General features: G+C 51.2%; 1 protein-coding gene across 3 annotated transcripts in view; it reads left to right on the top strand.

The window, feature by feature from the left end:
- Positions 1-15,886, top strand: part of USP28 (ubiquitin specific peptidase 28) — a 92,833-nt gene extending 76,947 nt beyond the window's left edge. For all 3 annotated transcript variants that reach the window (XM_075327540.1, XM_075327539.1, XM_075327537.1), the window contains one exon: positions 15,566-15,886. In XM_075327540.1, coding sequence (XP_075183655.1) covers positions 15,566-15,741 — 176 coding nt within the window. In that variant the 3' untranslated portion in view covers positions 15,742-15,886. The remainder of the gene's footprint in view (positions 1-15,565) is intronic.
- The last annotated feature ends 474 nt before the right edge of the window (positions 15,887-16,360 follow it).

The raw sequence follows: 16,360 nt of genomic DNA, 5'->3' as shown, positions 1-16,360 counted from the left end.
GCCGCTCTGGACTGAGCATTGCTGCCATGTGGTGGTGGGCCGCTCTGGACTGAGCATTGCCGCCATGTGGTGGTGGGCCGCTCTGGACTGAGCATTGCCGCCATGTGGTGGTGGGGCCGCTCTGGACTGAGCATTGCCGCCATGTGGTGGTGGGGCCGCTCTGGACTGAGCATTGCCGCCATGTGGTGGTGGGCCGCTCTGGACTGAACATTGCCGCCATGTGGTGGGGGGCTGCTCTGGACTGAGCATTGCCGCCATGTGGTGGGGGGCTGCTCTGGACTGAGCATTGCCGCCATGTGGTGGGGGGCCGCTCCGGACTGAGCATTGCCGCCATGTGGTGGGGGGCCGCTCCGGACTGAGCATTGCCGCCATGTGGTGGGGGGGCCGCTCCGGACTGAGCATTGCCGCCATGTGGTGGGGGGGCCGCTCCGGACTGAGCATTGCCGCCATGTGGTGGGGGGCCGCTCCGGACTGAGCATTGCCGCCATGTGGTGGGGGGGCCGCTCCGGACTGAGCATTGCCGCCATGTGGTGGGGGGCCGCTCCGGACTGAGAATTTCCGCCATGTGGTGGGGGGGGCCGCTCCGGACTGAGAATTTCCTGCTGCTGGAAGCAAGAGCTGATCGGTAGGGGGTGCAGGGTGTTTTATTATATTTTATTATAATATATTTTAGACATTGCACTTTCCATATTTGTAGGACTTGTGCACAATGCTTAACTAATATAAATTGTCATTGTGTCTATACATGCCTGCCAAGAAGCATGCATATCTGCTCTGCTCTCCTCCCAATGCAGAAGGGAGTGGTGCTGGAGATTTATATAGTATTTAATTCATATAGAATATAATTAAAAGGGATCTTTTTACACAATCCCCCTAACTTAGGGCCCTGGATTCCATCTAGTGAAAGAATATCATTTAGAATATAATTAATATTTAGAATAGAATTTAATATATAATATAAATATAATATAGAATATTATAATTTAATAAATATTATACAATATATCTCCTTTCACTGGATGGAATCCAGGGCCCTAAATGATGTTATTTTATACCACAATGGGAATATATATTTTAATCTGTTTTATTATATTTTATTATCTTTTTTTTCATTTTATTATATATTTTTTTATTTTGTGATCACTGACTTCCTCTGCCCCTGTGACCCTTAGGTATACAGTCCAAAAGGGACTTATCTCAGAATTTAAATGTGTCCATTATTAATAGTGGAGTGGTAAACCTTGTCTGGTTCCATGGGGTCAATATGATGCACATCTCTTATTTGCATGCCACCAGACAAGGTAATACAGCCCCTCTACCGTCTCCATTAAAGGTGAGCAGGGCTGGTGACGTCTAGTGCACAAAGTCCTGCACTGATGTCTCCCTGGCCGCACTCTCCTTCGGCATGGAGGTGACCAGATGGGTTTTTTTTTTTTTTTTTTTATAAATCCTGTGATCCACTATCTAGCTGGTTCTGGGGATTACCTGGGAATCTAGATCATCGTATATAATCTATAGCTTGGAATCTAGGAATAACGAGGCAGCGGAGACAAAACTTTGACCTCTGCTGATTTGACTTTCACGCCGCTCCGTCCCCCCTCCGCCATCACCCCCCTTTTTAAGCTGCACGAGCGGTTGACGCAGTAATAACCCGTGTCACTTTTAACATCCCTGCATATTTATTGACTGACGGCCCCCACTCCTCTCTTCCTAAGGAAGATTAAAGCATAACGATTTCAGTTTATGGCACATTAGAATACACATTGTCCCTCCAAGCCCGTGCGAAGCGAGATTAATGGGCTGTCAGAAATCTGTCTCTGCCGGCAATGAATTCCAGACATAAGAGTCTCAGGCACGCCGGGTAGGATACAAATTAGCACCGAGCAGTACTTATTAGACAGTGAAGAATTCATATGTAGTATTTTATTGTTGGACTGTGCCAGCCACGTTCACAGCGCCCCCCCTCCCCCCCCGCACTGGACACCGGTGCACAGCCACGTTCACAGCGCCCCCCACCCCCACCCCGCGCAGGACACCGGTGCACAGCCATGTGTACAGTCAGTCAACTACAAATGTGTTTTGTTTTTTTTTTTTCTTTATACCCCCCCCCCCCTTCCCACCCCCGATCGAGTGATCATCCAGTGGGTAGATTTTTCATGTTCGTATAGATGCCATATATCAAAAATTTGGTAGCACTCTAATCAGATTAGGAATAATCTAATAAGATTCAGGAACTCAAAAAAATTACCCCCAAAAAAGATATGACCAGCAATGTGCATGGAAGCAAATATTAAAAAAAATAAACCCAAGGGTTGAATATTGATAAATATAAGTACAAACCCTAAATAATTGTCCCCTTCAGGGCGGATTTGGCTCAAAAATATGCATTTGTGAACATGGCCACGTGCTGGTTCATCTATATTTTATTGTATATATGTATATAATTGAACTTAAAAATAATAAAGAATTAAGAGAATATATAATAAAAAAAATTAAAATTAAATTTATTTTATAGTTTGATTATATTTTTTCTTGTGCATATATAGATTGATATGATATTAAACTTTCTTTGTCGCTCCATTGGGAGACCCAGACAATTGGGTGTATAGCTTCTGCCTCCGGAGGCCACACAAAGTATTACACTTTAAAAAGTGTAACCCCTCCCCTCTGCCTATACACCCTCCCGTGCATCACAGGCTCCTCAGTTTTATGCTTTGTGTGGAAGGAGGCACACATCCACTCATGAATCTCAGATTAGTTATATCGGTTGGAAGAAAAGTGGGCCCCCACGGGGCCCCCGGCATGTTCCCTTCTCACCCCACTATGTCGGCGGTGCTGTTAAGGTTGAGGTACCCATTGCGGGTACTAAGGCCGGAGCCTCATGCCGTCTCCTTCACCATCCCTTAGCGGCTCTGGGAGAAGTGGGATCCTGAGCGGTCATCCATCCACTGGGACCGTGCTCCCTCCGCAGCCCCTGAGGGAATCTGTCGGACAGGAGTTTATTTATCCTCAGGGACCGGGCCCTGCATCACTAAGGTACTCTGTATCCCCATGGGGGATGTGCATGGAGCGCCTTTATCCCGGACGCTGCAGCAGCTGCTTATTTGTGACGGCCAGCGGACTTCCGCGCCGACCGCGCCTGTTTGTCGGCCGCGGTCTTAAATTTAGTCCCCGGCTTCAATTGCGGCCTAGTAGCAAAACTTCCGCCCCCGGGCCTGTCTATCAGGGGTAAGGGCGGGATGGCCGGCCTGACGTCGGCTGTGAGGGCTGGAGCATCCTGTATGTTTCCTCCCCCCTCACTGATCACTGTGGGGACTCCAGATTCCCGCACTTTTTCTAACGCCGCCCACGGCTCCACTCCTCCCCTGAGAGCTCCGGCAGCCATTTCTTTGGCATTCTGCCTGTGAAGGATTTCCTGGAAAAAGCTCTGCAACGCTGGGAGACCTAAGGCAGGGAATCTGGAGGACACACACTCCGCTTTTTAGCGGTCGGTAAGCCACACCGGTCACCCGGTGCTGGTCCCCTTAGGGTGCCGGAATAGATACTTATATATATATATATATATATATATATATATATATATATATATATATATATATATATATATATATATATATATATATATATATATATATATATATATATATATATATATATATATATATATATATATATATATATATATATATATATATATATATATATATATATATATATATATATATATATATATATATATATATAAATAAATATTTTCTTCGTCGCTCCATTGGGAGACCCAGACGATTGGGTGTATAGCTACTGCCTCCGGAGGCCACACAAAGCATTACACTAAAAAGTGTAAGGCCCCTCCCCTTCTGGCTATACACCCCCAGTGGGATCACTGGCTCACCAGTTTTCTGCTTTGTGCGAAGGAGGTCAGACATCCACGCATAGCTCCACTGTTTAGTCAGCAGTAGCTGCTGACTATATCGGATGGAAGAAAAGAGGGCCCATATAGGGCCCCCAGCATGCTCCCTTCTCACCCCGCTGGTGGTTTGTAAGGTTGAGGTACCTATTGCTGGTACGGCGGCTGGAGCCCACATGCTGTTTTCCTTCCCCATCCCCCTGAGGGGCTCTGAGGAAGTGGGATCTTACCGGCCCCAAAGCCCTGAGGCCGGGCTCCATCCACAGACCCATTGAACCTGCTGGGTACCGTTCAGGGACATGGCCCTGCACCATTCAGGTACTCTGTGTCCCCGTACACACAGGCACAGCACACTCCAGACTTGCTGGGTGTGCTAGTGCGCCGGGGACAGTAAAGGGTTACAGTCACTGCAGCCTAGCTGAGTGACTTTATGTATGGGGAACTACCGCGCCGGACGCTCCGGGAGCGGCGGCGCGGCTGGGACTTGTAGTGCGCCGGGGACTTAGCGCCGACCGCGCTTTTACGGCGGCGGCGCTTATAAATCCAGTCCCCGGCTTTTGCGGCCTAGCTCCGCTTCGTTCCCGCCCCCACCCTGTCAATCAGCAGCGCCGAGGGCTGGAGCCTTATTTACATGCTCCAGCCCTCTCACTGGACGCTGTGGGACGCCGGCTTCCCGCTCTGACTTGGGGGCACGCCCACGGCCCGCCCCTACTCACACGAGCTGGAGAAGGACGCCGGCAGCCATTCCTGCAGTCCGAGCTGAGAGATCGGACTCTGGGCAACCAAGCACAGGACTAGGGCGACCACACACCCGCTTATAGGCGGGCGGTAAGCGGCACCTGAAGTGCTGACCCCATTAAATACCGCAGTTGTCCATTTGTATTTTATGCTTACACTGCATAGGTCGCTATTTTTGGCTATATGCCCTCTTAGATGGCGACACATCAGCAGCAGGAAAGCAGGGGTGCTAAGGCACAGGCTTTCTATGCTGCTTGTATTGCATGTACTGAAGTGTTCATGTGTATTTATGCTTGTATGCTATACACTGCACTGTACGGTCGCTAGTCTGGGCTATTTTCGCCTAGAATGACTAGACTACAGCAGCAGAAAAGCAGGGGTGCTGAGGCACAGGTTTTTTCTATGCTGCTTGTATTGCAGGGGTTGCAGTGTTCATTTGTACTTATGCTTGTATGCTATACATTGCACTGTATGGTCGATATTCTGGGCTATATTCCCCTAGATGGCTAGTCTACAGCAGCAGAAAAGCAGGGGTGCCAAGGCACAGGCTTTCTATGCTGCTTGTATTGCATGTGCTGCAGTGTTCATTGTACTTTATGCTTGTATGCTATACATTGCATTGTACGGTCGCCATTCTTGGCTCTATGTCCTAGATGGCTAGTCGGCAGCAGCATATAAGCAACACAGGCTTTCGATGCTGTTTTTACTGCATGTGATACTCTTCCACGGCACTGAACCCCATTGTGTGCAATGCTCCCCTGGAGCACTTGGTCATAGACGTGGCCAAAGGAACCACCTGTCAACCCTGTCCAAGGACAGGGATGGAGTTGCAATGGGATAGAGACTTGCAGTCCGGACAGGCCATGGGCAATCTGGATCATTGCTCCCTGGCCACCCTCATTGGGAATAAAATCGGTGCTCCGGGGGGGGGGTCCCAGGAGGCTCTCTGTATGATGAGGCAGACGTAGCTCATCAGGACTTTGATCCTGACAACGCTCTCAATCCGGATACACCGGATGGTGACGCCATAAGGAATGATCCTATAGCGTCCATCAATGGAATGTTGGATCTTTCTCCCTCAGCTCCCCCAGCGGAGGAGTCAGCTTCACAGCAGGAGAAGTCCCATTTCAGTAGCTCAAACGTATATTGAGTATTTTTCTGGCCACGCTGACTTCGGAGAAGCAGTCCAGGAACACCACGCTTACCAGATAAGCGTTTTCTCCACACGTATTAAGGATACACGTTATCCTTTTCCCCCTGACGTGGTCAAGCGCGGGACCCAGGGTCCAAAGGTGGATTCTCCAATCTCCAGGCTTGCGGCTAGAGCTATAGTTGCAGTGGAGATGGGACTTCACTTAAAGATGCCAGACAGATGGACTCTGGTTGAAATCTGTCTATGAGGCTATCGGCGTGTCGGTTGCTCCGGCATTTACAGCCGTATGGGCACCCTAAGCTTTTCAGCTGTTCTTGCACAGCTGGTCTTGAGCATATGTACATTTGTGCCGCAGGGGCGTCCGTAACCTCGCAATGTCTGCATTGCGACTTACCCTATTAATGCTGTCCTGGAAGGACAGTCGAGGTTTCGGTCCTTCCCAAGCTCGGGCAGGTCCCAATTGTCCTCGTCCAAAAGAGCTGAAAAGCCTCAGAGGGGCTCAGTTTCCGGGGGCTCAATCACGCCCAAGGAAGGCAGCCGGAGGAACCGCTACCAAGGCGGTCTCCTCATGACTCTCAGCTCTCTCATCTCTCCGCATCCGCGGTTGATGGCAGACTCGCTCGCCTTTGGCGACATTTAGCTGCCACAGGTCACAGACCGGTGGGTGAGGGACATTGTGCCCACGTGCACAGGACAGAGTTCTGTTCTCGTCCTCCGACTCGATTCTTCAGAACGTCCCCACCTCCCCACCGAGCCGATGCTCTTCTGCAGGCAGAAGGAGTGGTAATCCCTGTTCCTCTTCAGGAACGAGACACGGTTTTCCTCCCAATCTGGTTGTGGTGCCAAAAAAGGATGGCTCTTTCCGTTCCGTTCTGGACCTAAAACTGCTCAACAAGCACGTGGAGGCCAGGCGGTTCCGGATGAAACCCTCCGCTCGGTCATTGCCTCAATGTCTCAAGGATATTTCCTAGCATCAATAGACATCAAAGATGCTTATCTCCACGTGCCGATTGCTACAGAGCACCAATGTTTTCTACGTTTCGTGATGGGAGACGACCATCTTCAGTTCGTAGCTCTGCCATTCGGTCTGGCGACAACCCCACGGGTGTTCACCAAGGTCATGGCGGCAGTGGTAGCAGTCTTGCACTCACAGGGACACTCTGTGATCCCTTACTTGGACGATCTACTTGTCAAGGCACCCTCTCAAGAGGCATGCCAACTCAGCCTGAATGTTGCGCTGGAGACTCTCCAGACGTTCGGGTGGATCATCGACTTCTCAAAGTCAAACCTGTCACCGACCCAATCACTAACGTATCTTGGCATGGAGTTTCATACCCTCTCAGCGCTAGTGAAGCTTCCGCTGGACAAGCAGCGGTCACTACAGACTGGGGTGCAGACTCTCCGTCAAGGTCAGTCGCACTCCTTAAGACGCCTCATGCACTTCCTCGGGAAGATGGTGGCGGCAATGGAGGCGGTTCCGTTTGCGCAGTTTCATCTGCGTCCTCTTATTGGGACATTCTCCGCCAATGGGACGGGAAGTCAACATCCCTGAACAGGAAAGTATCCTTTTCACAGAAGGACTCTCTGCAATGGTGGCTCCCTCCCACCTCATTATCACAGGGAAGATCCTTCCTACCACCGTCTTGGGCGGTAGTCACGACAGACGCGAGTCTGTCAGGGTGGGGAGCAGTTTTTCTCCACCACAGGGCTCAGGGTACGTGGACTCAGCAGGAGTCCACCCTTCAGATCCATGTTCTGGAAATCAGAGCAGTGTATCTTGCCCTACTAGCCTTCCAGCAGTGGCTGGAAGGAAAGCAGATCCGAATTCAGTCGGACAACTCCACAGCGTTGGCATACATCAATCACCAAGGAGGGACACGCAGTCGGCAAGCCTTCCAGGAAGTCCGGCGGATTCTGACGTGGGTGGAAGCCACGGCCTCCACCGTATCCGCAGTTCACATCCCCGGCGTAGAAAACTGGGAAGCAGACTTCCTCAGCCGCCAGGGCATGGACGCAGGGGAATGGTCCCTTCACCCGGACGTGTTTCAGGAAATCTGTAGCCGCTGGGGAAGGCCGGACGTCGACCTAATGGCGTCCAGGCACAACAACAAGGTCCCAACCTTCATAGCACGGTCTCGCGATCACAGAACTCTGGCGGCAGACGCCTTAGTGCAAGATTGGTCGCAGTTCCGGCTCCCTTATGTGTTTCCTCCTCTGGCACTCTTGCCCAGAGTGCTACGCAAGATCAGATCCGACTGCAGCCGCGTCATACTCGTCGCCCCAGACTGGCCAAGGAGGGCGTGGTATCCGGATCTGTGGCATCTCACGGTCGGCCAACCGTCGGCACTACCAGACCGACCAGACTTACTGTCCCAAGGGCCGTTTTTCCATCGGAATTCTGCGGCCCTGAACCTGACTGTGTGGCCATTGAGTCCTGGATCCTAGGGTCTTCAGGATTATCCCAAGGGGTCGTTGCCACCATGAGACAGGCTAGGAAGCCCACGTCCGCTAAGATCTACCACAGAACGTGGAGGATATTCTTATCCTGGTGCTCTGCTCAGGGAGTGTCTCCCTGGCCTTTTGCATTGCCTACCTTTCTTTCTTTCCTGCAATCTGGGTTAGATAAAGGTTTGTCGCTCGGCTCCCTTAAAGGGCAAGTCTCGGCGCTATCCGTCTTTTTTCAAAAGCGTCTAGCACGACTTCCTAAGGTGCGCACGTTCCTGCAGGGGGTTTGTCATATTGTACCCCCGTACAAGCGGCCGTTAGATCCATGGGATCTGAACAGGGTACTAGTTGCCCTCCAGAAGCCGCCCTTCGAGCCTCTGAGGGAGGTTTCACTTTCTAGACTATCACAGAAAGTGGCTTTTCTGGTAGCGATCACATCTCTTCGGAGAGTGTCTGAGCTAGCAGCGCTGTCATCCAAGGCGCCTTTCCTGGTCTTCCACCAGGACAAGGTAGTGCTGCGCCCCATTCAGGAGTTTCTCCCGAAGGTGGTATCCTCTTTTCATCTTAATCAGGATATCTCTTTGCCTTCTTTTTGTCCTCATGCAGTTCATCGGTATGAAAAGGATTTACATTTGTTAGATCTGGTGAGAGCACTCAGAATCTACATTTCCCGCACGGCGCCCTTGCGCCGTTCGGATGCACTTTTTGTCCTTGTCGCTGGTAAGCGCAAAGGGTCGCAGGCTTCTAAGGCCACCCTGGCTCGATGGATCAAAGAACCAATTCTTGAAGCCTACCGTTCTGCTGGGCTTCCGGTTCCATCAGGGCTGAAGGCCCATTATACCAGAGCCGTGGGTGCGTCCTGGGCATTGCGACACCAGGCTACGGCTCAACAGGTGTGCCAGGCGGCTACCTGGTCGAGTCTGCACACTTTCACCAAACATTATCAGGTGCATACCTATGCTTCGGCGGACGCCAGCCTAGGTAGAAGAGTCCTGCAGGCGGCAGTTGCCTCCCCGTAGGGGAGGGCTGTCTTCGCAGCTCTAACATAAGGTATTTCTTTACCCACCCAGGGACAGCTTTTGGACGTCCCAATCGTCTGGGTCTCCCAATGGAGCGACGAAGAAGAAGGGAATTTTGTTACTTACCGTAAATTCCTTTTCTTCTAGCTCCTATTGGGAGACCCAGCACCCGCCCTGTTGTCCTTCGGGATTTTTGGGTTTTTTTCGGGTACACATGTTGTTCATGTTGAACGGTTTTTCAGTTCTCCGATGTTACTCGGAGTGAATTTGTTTAACCAAGTTATTGGCTTTCCTCCTTCTTGCTTTTGCACTAAAACTGGTGAGCCAGTGATCCCACTGGGGGTGTATAGCCAGAAGGGGAGGGGCCTTACACTTTTTAGTGTAATGCTTTGTGTGGCCTCCGGAGGCAGTAGCTATACACCCAATCGTCTGGGTCTCCCAATAGGAGCTAGAAGAAAAGGAATTTACGGTAAGTAACAAAATTCCCTTCTCTGTTCGGTCGGGCTGTATACCCTTCCCATATACCCTCAGTGATCACTCTCCTAGGAGACAACAGCATGTCGTCCACAAGGAGCAAGGGTGCCAAGGCACAGGGTTATTTTGCGACCTGTACCTCTTGTGCGGCTAAGTTACCTGCGGGTTCCATCTACCCTCACTGTGAGCAATGCTCGACCCCTGTTTTGCTTCCTCAGCCTGAGCCTCGGTCACTAGTGGGCCCCTCGGCTCAGGTAGACCCCCCTGCTCCCCCTGTTCCAGGCGGCAGGGACAGAGTTTGCAGTTTTTTGCTGAAAAACTCTGTCACTCTCTCAATCCATGGCTCAGTCTATGGACAAATGGTCTGCCAAGCTGCTTGAAGCTTTGCGGTCCAGACCGGTCCTTACACAAGCCCCGGGCCCTGTTGGATCTTCACCTCCAGGCCCCTCTCTGTCCGCGCCGCAGCACGTTCCCAGGGGGGCCCTAGGTCTCACGTGGAGGACTCCGGCCCGGACCACAGTCCCAGACCGGCTAAGCGGGCCCGCTGGGAATTTTCCCCGACTTCTTCACGCTGCTCAAGTTCCCAGCGTGAGGACTCTCTGGAGGATGAGGCGGACGTCGCAGCTCAGGGCTCTGACACTGACGTTGCTCTCAATCTTGATACACCTGAGGGGGACGCCATAGTAAATGACCTTATCTCGTCCATCAACCAGGTGTTGGATATCTCTCCCCCGCCGCCACCGGTAGAGGAGTCGACTTCTCAGCAGGAGAAACACCAGTTTCGGTTCACTAAACGTACACTGAGTGCGCTTTTCGATCACTCTAACTTCAGAGATGCTGTCCAGAAGCCCAGAGCGGTTCCGGACAAGCGCTTTACTAAGCGCCTTACTGACACACGTTACCCCTTCCCCTCTGACGTGGTTAAGGGTTGGGCTCAATGTCCCAAGGTGGATCCCCCAGTCTCTAGATTGGCGGCTAGATCTGTGGTATCGGTTGCAGATGGATCATCGCTAAAGGATGCCAATGACAGGCAGAGCTCCTGGTAAAGTCCATCTATGAAGCCACGGGCGCGTCTTTTGCCCCGGCCTGTGCAGCTGTGTGGGCACTACAAGCTATCTCAGCTTGTCTGAGATTAATGCGGTCACACGTAATTCTGCTCCGCAGGTTGCGTCTTTGACTTCTCAGGCGTCAGCTTTTTCTTCCTACGCCATGAATGCAGTTTTAGACTCTGCTAGCCGTACAGCGGTGGCATCCGCTAACTCTGTGGCAGTCCGCAGGGCCATGTGGCTGCGCGAATGGAAGGCAGACTCTGCTTCCAAGTGGTTCTTTAGCGAGCCGATGCACTTTTTCAGGCGGTGAACGCTCTGAAGACAGGAGTTGTGATCCCTGTTCCCCTCCAGGAACATGGTCGCGGCTTTTACTCCAACTTGTTTGTGGTGCCAAAGAAGGACGGCTCGTTCCGTACCGTTCTGGACCTCAAACTCCTCAACAGACATGTGAGCACCAGACGGTTTCGGATGGAGTCTATCCGCTCTGTCATCGCTTCGATGTCACAAGGAGACTTCCTAGCATCAATCGACATCAAGGATGCTTATCTCCATGTGCCGATCGCACCCGAACATCAACGCTTCTTGCGTTTCGCCATCGGGGACGAACACCTTCAGTTCGTGGCATTGCCTTTCGGCCTGGCGACAGCCCCACGGGTGTTCACCAAGGTCATGGCATCTGTTGTGGCGGTCCTACACTCTCAGGGCCACTCGGTGATTCCCTACTTAGACGATCTTCTGGTCAGGGCACCCTCTCAGATAGCGTGTCAAAACAGCCTTTCCGTCGCTCCGGCGACTCTCCAGCAGTTCGGGTGGATCATCAACTTCCCAAAATCCAAGTTGACACCGACCCAATCACTGACGTACCTTGGGATGGAGTTTCATACTCAGTCAGCAGTAGTCATGCTACCGCTGGACAAGCAGCTTTCGCTGCAGGCAGGGGTGCAATCTCTTCTTCGGGGTCAGTCACACCCCTTGAGGCGCCTCATGCACTTTCTGAGGAAGATGGTGGCAGCGATGGAGGCAGTGCCCTTCGCGCAATTCCATCTGCGGCCACTCCAGTGGGACATTCTCCGCAAATGGGACAGGAGGTCGACTTCCCTCGACAGGAACGTCTCTTTCCCTTGCAACCAAGACGTCACTTCAGTGGTGGCTCCTTCCCAATTCTCTATCGCAGGGAAAATCCTTCCTACCCCCCACCTGGGCTGTGGTCACGACGAACGCGAGCCTGTCAGGGTGGGGGGCGGTTTTTCTCAATCACAGGGCTCAGGGAACATGGACTCCGATAGTCATCCCTTCAGATCAATATTCTGGAGATAAGGGCAGTGTATCTAGCCCTATTGGCCTTTCATCGGTGGCTGGAGGGCAGGCAGATCCGGATCCAGTCGGACAACGCCACTGCCGTCGCATACATCAACCACCAAGGCGGCACTCGCAGTCGTCAAGCCTTCCAGGAAGTCCGACGAATTCTGCAGTGGGTGGAAGCCACAGCTTCCACCATCTCCGCAGTTCACATCCCGGGCGTAGAAAACTGGAAAGCAGATTTTCTCAGTCGTCAGGGCATGGACGCAGGGGAATGGTCTCTTCACCCGGACGTGTTTCGAGAGATCTGTCGCCGCTGGGGAACGCCGGACGTCGATCTCATGGCGTCACTGCACAACAACAAAGTCCCGGCATTCATGGCCCGGTCTCAAGATCACAGAGCTCTGGCGGCGGACGCATTAGTTCAGGATTGGTCGCAGTTTCGACTGCGTTATGTATTTCCTCCTCTGGCAATGCTGCCCAGAGTGCTGCGCAAGATCAGGTCCGACTGTCGTCGCGCCATTCTCGTCGCCCCAGATTGGCCGAGGCGGTCGTGGTACACGGATCTGTGGCATCTCACGGTGGGTCAACCGTGGGCGCTCCCAGACCGCCCAGACTTGCTATCTCAAGGGCCGTTTTTCCATCTGAATTCTGCGGCCCTCAACCTGACTGTGTGGCCATTGAGTCCTGGCTCCTAGCGTCCTCAGGGTTATCTCAAGATGTCATTGCCACCATGAGACAGGCCAGGAAACCAATGTCCGCCAAGATCTATCACAGGTCTTGGAGGATCTTCTTATCCTGGTGCTCTGATAAGGGTTTTTTCTCCCTGGCCCTTTGCCTTACCCACTTTTCTTTCATTCCTTCAATCCGGAATGGACAAGGGTTTGTCTCTCGGCTCTCTCAAGGGACAAGTATCGGCGCTATCCGTATTTTTTCAAAAGCGTCTAGCCAGGCTTCCACAGGTCCGCACGTTCCTGCAGGGAGTTTGCCACATAGTCCCACCTTACAAGCGTCCGCTGGAACCCTGGGATCTTAACAGGGTGCTAACGGCTCTTCAGAAACCACCTTTTGAGCCGCTGCGGGATGTCTCTTTATCACGTCTCTCGCAGAAGGTGGCATTTCTAGTGGCAGTTACGTCGCTCCGTAGAGTGTCGGAGCTGGCAGCGCTGTCATGCAAAGCCCCCTTCCTGGTTTTTCACCAGGATAAGGTGGTTCTACGTCCGGTCCCGGAATTTCTCCCTAAGGTGGTATCCCCTTTTCATCTCAATCAGGATATCTCCTTACCTTCATTTTGCCCTCATCCAGTTCAATGTGAAAAGGATTTGCACTCGTTAGATCTGGTGAGAGCACTCCGGCTCTACGTGTCTCGCACGGCGCCCCTGCGCCGTTCAGATGCGCTCTTTGTCCTTGTCGCTGGCCAGCGTAAGGGTTCGCAGGCTTCCAAGTCAACCTTAGCTCGGTGGATCAAGGAACCGATTCTTGAAGCCTACCGTTCTTCTGGGCTTCCGCTTCCTTTGGGCCTGAAAGCCCATTCTACCAGAGCCGTGGGTGCGTCCTGGGCATTGCGGCACCGGGCTACGGCTCAGCAGGTGTGTCAGGCGGCTACCTGGTCGAGTCTGCACACTTTCACGAAACACTATCAGGTGCATACCTATGCTTCGGCAGACGCCAGTCTAGGTAGGCGAGTCCTTCAGGCGGCGGTTGCCCACCTGTAGGAAGGGGCCGTGTTACGGCTCTATTACCGAGGTATTCCTTTACCCACCCAGGGACTGCTTTTGTACGTCCCAATTGTCTGGGTCTCCCAATGGAGCGACAAAGAAGGGAATTTTGTTTACTTACCGTAAATTCCTTTTCTTCTAGCTCCTATTGGGAGACCCAGCACCCGCCCCTGTTCCCTTCGGGCTGTTGTTCTTTTGTGTACACATGTTGTTCATGTTGAATTGTTCTTTTGGTTCATGGTTTCAGTTCTCCGAACATCCTTCGGATTGAATTTACCTTAGACCAATTTATAAGTTTCCTCCTTCCTGCTTTTGCACCAAAACTGAGGAGCCCGTGATGCACGGGAGGGTGTATAGCAGAGGGGAGGGGTTACACTTTTTAAAGTGTAATACTTTGTGTGGCCTCCGGAGGCAGAAGCTATACACCCAATTGTCTGGGTCTCCCAATAGGAGCTAGAAGAAAAGGAATTTACGGTAAGTAAACAAAATTCCCTTCTTTTGGACTGCAACCCACTGCCTTCAATGACCTTTCTGCACCAAATCTGCAGTCTTGGTCACTGTAAACTGCATGGTTTTTGTTTTTTTTTTCCTCCAGCAGTCTGAGATTTCAGACTTGCTTTTTTTTTTTTTCTTTTGGCTGCAGTTTTGTGGTAAGCACAAATGCAGCATGTCTTGATCACCCATTGTTTTGTTTTTGTGTTTTTTTTTTGTTTTTTTTTTGTTCCGCCTTGTTGCAACAAAACGTGTGTGTGTGTGTGTGTGTGTGTGTGTGTGTGTGTGTGTGTGGTGTGTGTGTGTGTGTGTGTGTGTGTGTGTGTGTCCATTTAGGGTAAGTGTCTTAGACATGTGAGACTCAAGTGGGATAATTGGTTACAGGTAATTTCTAGAACCAGCTTGAGTCCTGTGATCACAGCAGCATGGACGCTGATTTACAGTCTGTTCGAGCCATAGCCCAGTCCTGGTCACTAAAGTCCTGCCATTTGTAATGTGGAGACATGTAATTTATCTTATAGCACACCAACCACCAGGATTTTCCTATATAAAGTAAAGCCAGTGCTATACTGGCACTATCATGCTGATTCTATACATACCTGTATTTCAGAAACTATACATCCGATCTCACAACTAAAGGTAAGTAAAGTTTGTGAAATGCACTGTTATTTGATTGATAGGTGCAACGGAATATCTAATAGGTGGGTTGGTTTTGCTAGTTATTCTCGCCCCTGTCTGGTGCCTGTCCTTCCTCCCCAGTTGGTTATTACAAGGGGGAAGGAGGACAGACAGGGGCAGGAAATAACTAGCAAAACCCAACCCACCTGTTAGTCATAGGTGCAACGGAATATCTAACAGTGCATCTCACAAACTTTACTTGCCTGTATTTCAGAAACTATACATCCGATCTCACAACTAAAGGTATGTATAGAATCAGCATGATAGCGCCAGTATAGCACTGGCTTTAGTTTATATAGGAAAAACCTGGTGGTTGGTCCTCTTTAAGGACCATTCCCCCCCATACAGTGGCAATCTCACCAATACAAATTGTTTCATTAGGGGGAAGGGGCTGGAGACCCACATCTTCATTATTTGGGTGGTACAGCTGCGCCCATTACTCAGCTAAACTTCCTGCCAGCCGTCCTAATAATGGGACAAGAAGGTCAAGGTGTTGTCTTCTGCAGGTGGAGTCTCCTCCATAGATGGTGTAAGATCTTCTCTATTGTGTTGATGACCATAACAAAGTCTTTTCACTTTTCTTGCCACGACAGATGATCTCCAGCAGAAGCTCAGCCACTTTCTCCCGCGACTCTTGGACTATTCCAGCGAAACCATGGTGCTAAAGGAGCCGCCGAGAATACGACCCCACTCCCCTTACGACCTCTGCAGTCGCTTCACGGCCATCATGGAGTCCATACACGAGGTGTCCACGGTCAAGGTGACGTAGGAACCACTCCAAACCGGGAAACGTGGCCCGTCTCCGCCATAGTGAACTGTCACTGTCAGTGGGAAGACGCCACTGATGCCTTTTTGGACTCCAGACTGTACGAGAAGCTTGTACGTGGCGGTTGTGCCTGTGAATTAACCTATTTAGTGCCCACACTGGACCTCGTAGGATAGTCTGATGGGTTGGGTTGCACCACCAAGAAATTGGGGAAACTTTCTGCACTTTTTCTTTCTGTATTTGTATAGAATATTTTATCCTTTTTATGCATTGGTTGCCATATTGCCGACTCTTGAGTGTCATGTCTGTGAATGTAACTCAGGGGGAAGATGATTAATATGCCTAGTGCCTAAATTTGGGGGGGGGGGCTGCTATTAAGTGCTCATTTTACGGGTGCCCTGTGGGACTTCATACATGGACACGAGTTGATATAGACCATCCGGAGGGCAAAACTGGGAGGAGGCCCTGGCTTTCCGCAGATATCGGAGCTCACAGGCGAGTGCACCTTTCAGATTGCTGCGCTCGAAAATAAATCCAACATCCATGTCCTGTGCCAAGTAACTGACAGAAGCCGACGGGGTAATTTTTGGAGAATTTTTAGCCTGTGGGTGTGGGTTTTGCT

Source organism: Anomaloglossus baeobatrachus, chromosome 11, assembly GCF_048569485.1.
Source record: "Anomaloglossus baeobatrachus isolate aAnoBae1 chromosome 11, aAnoBae1.hap1, whole genome shotgun sequence".
NCBI classification, from domain to species: domain Eukaryota; kingdom Metazoa; phylum Chordata; class Amphibia; order Anura; family Aromobatidae; genus Anomaloglossus; species Anomaloglossus baeobatrachus.
Note: the sequence above shows the minus strand (reverse complement) of the source record. Positions and strands in the feature narration are given on the sequence as shown.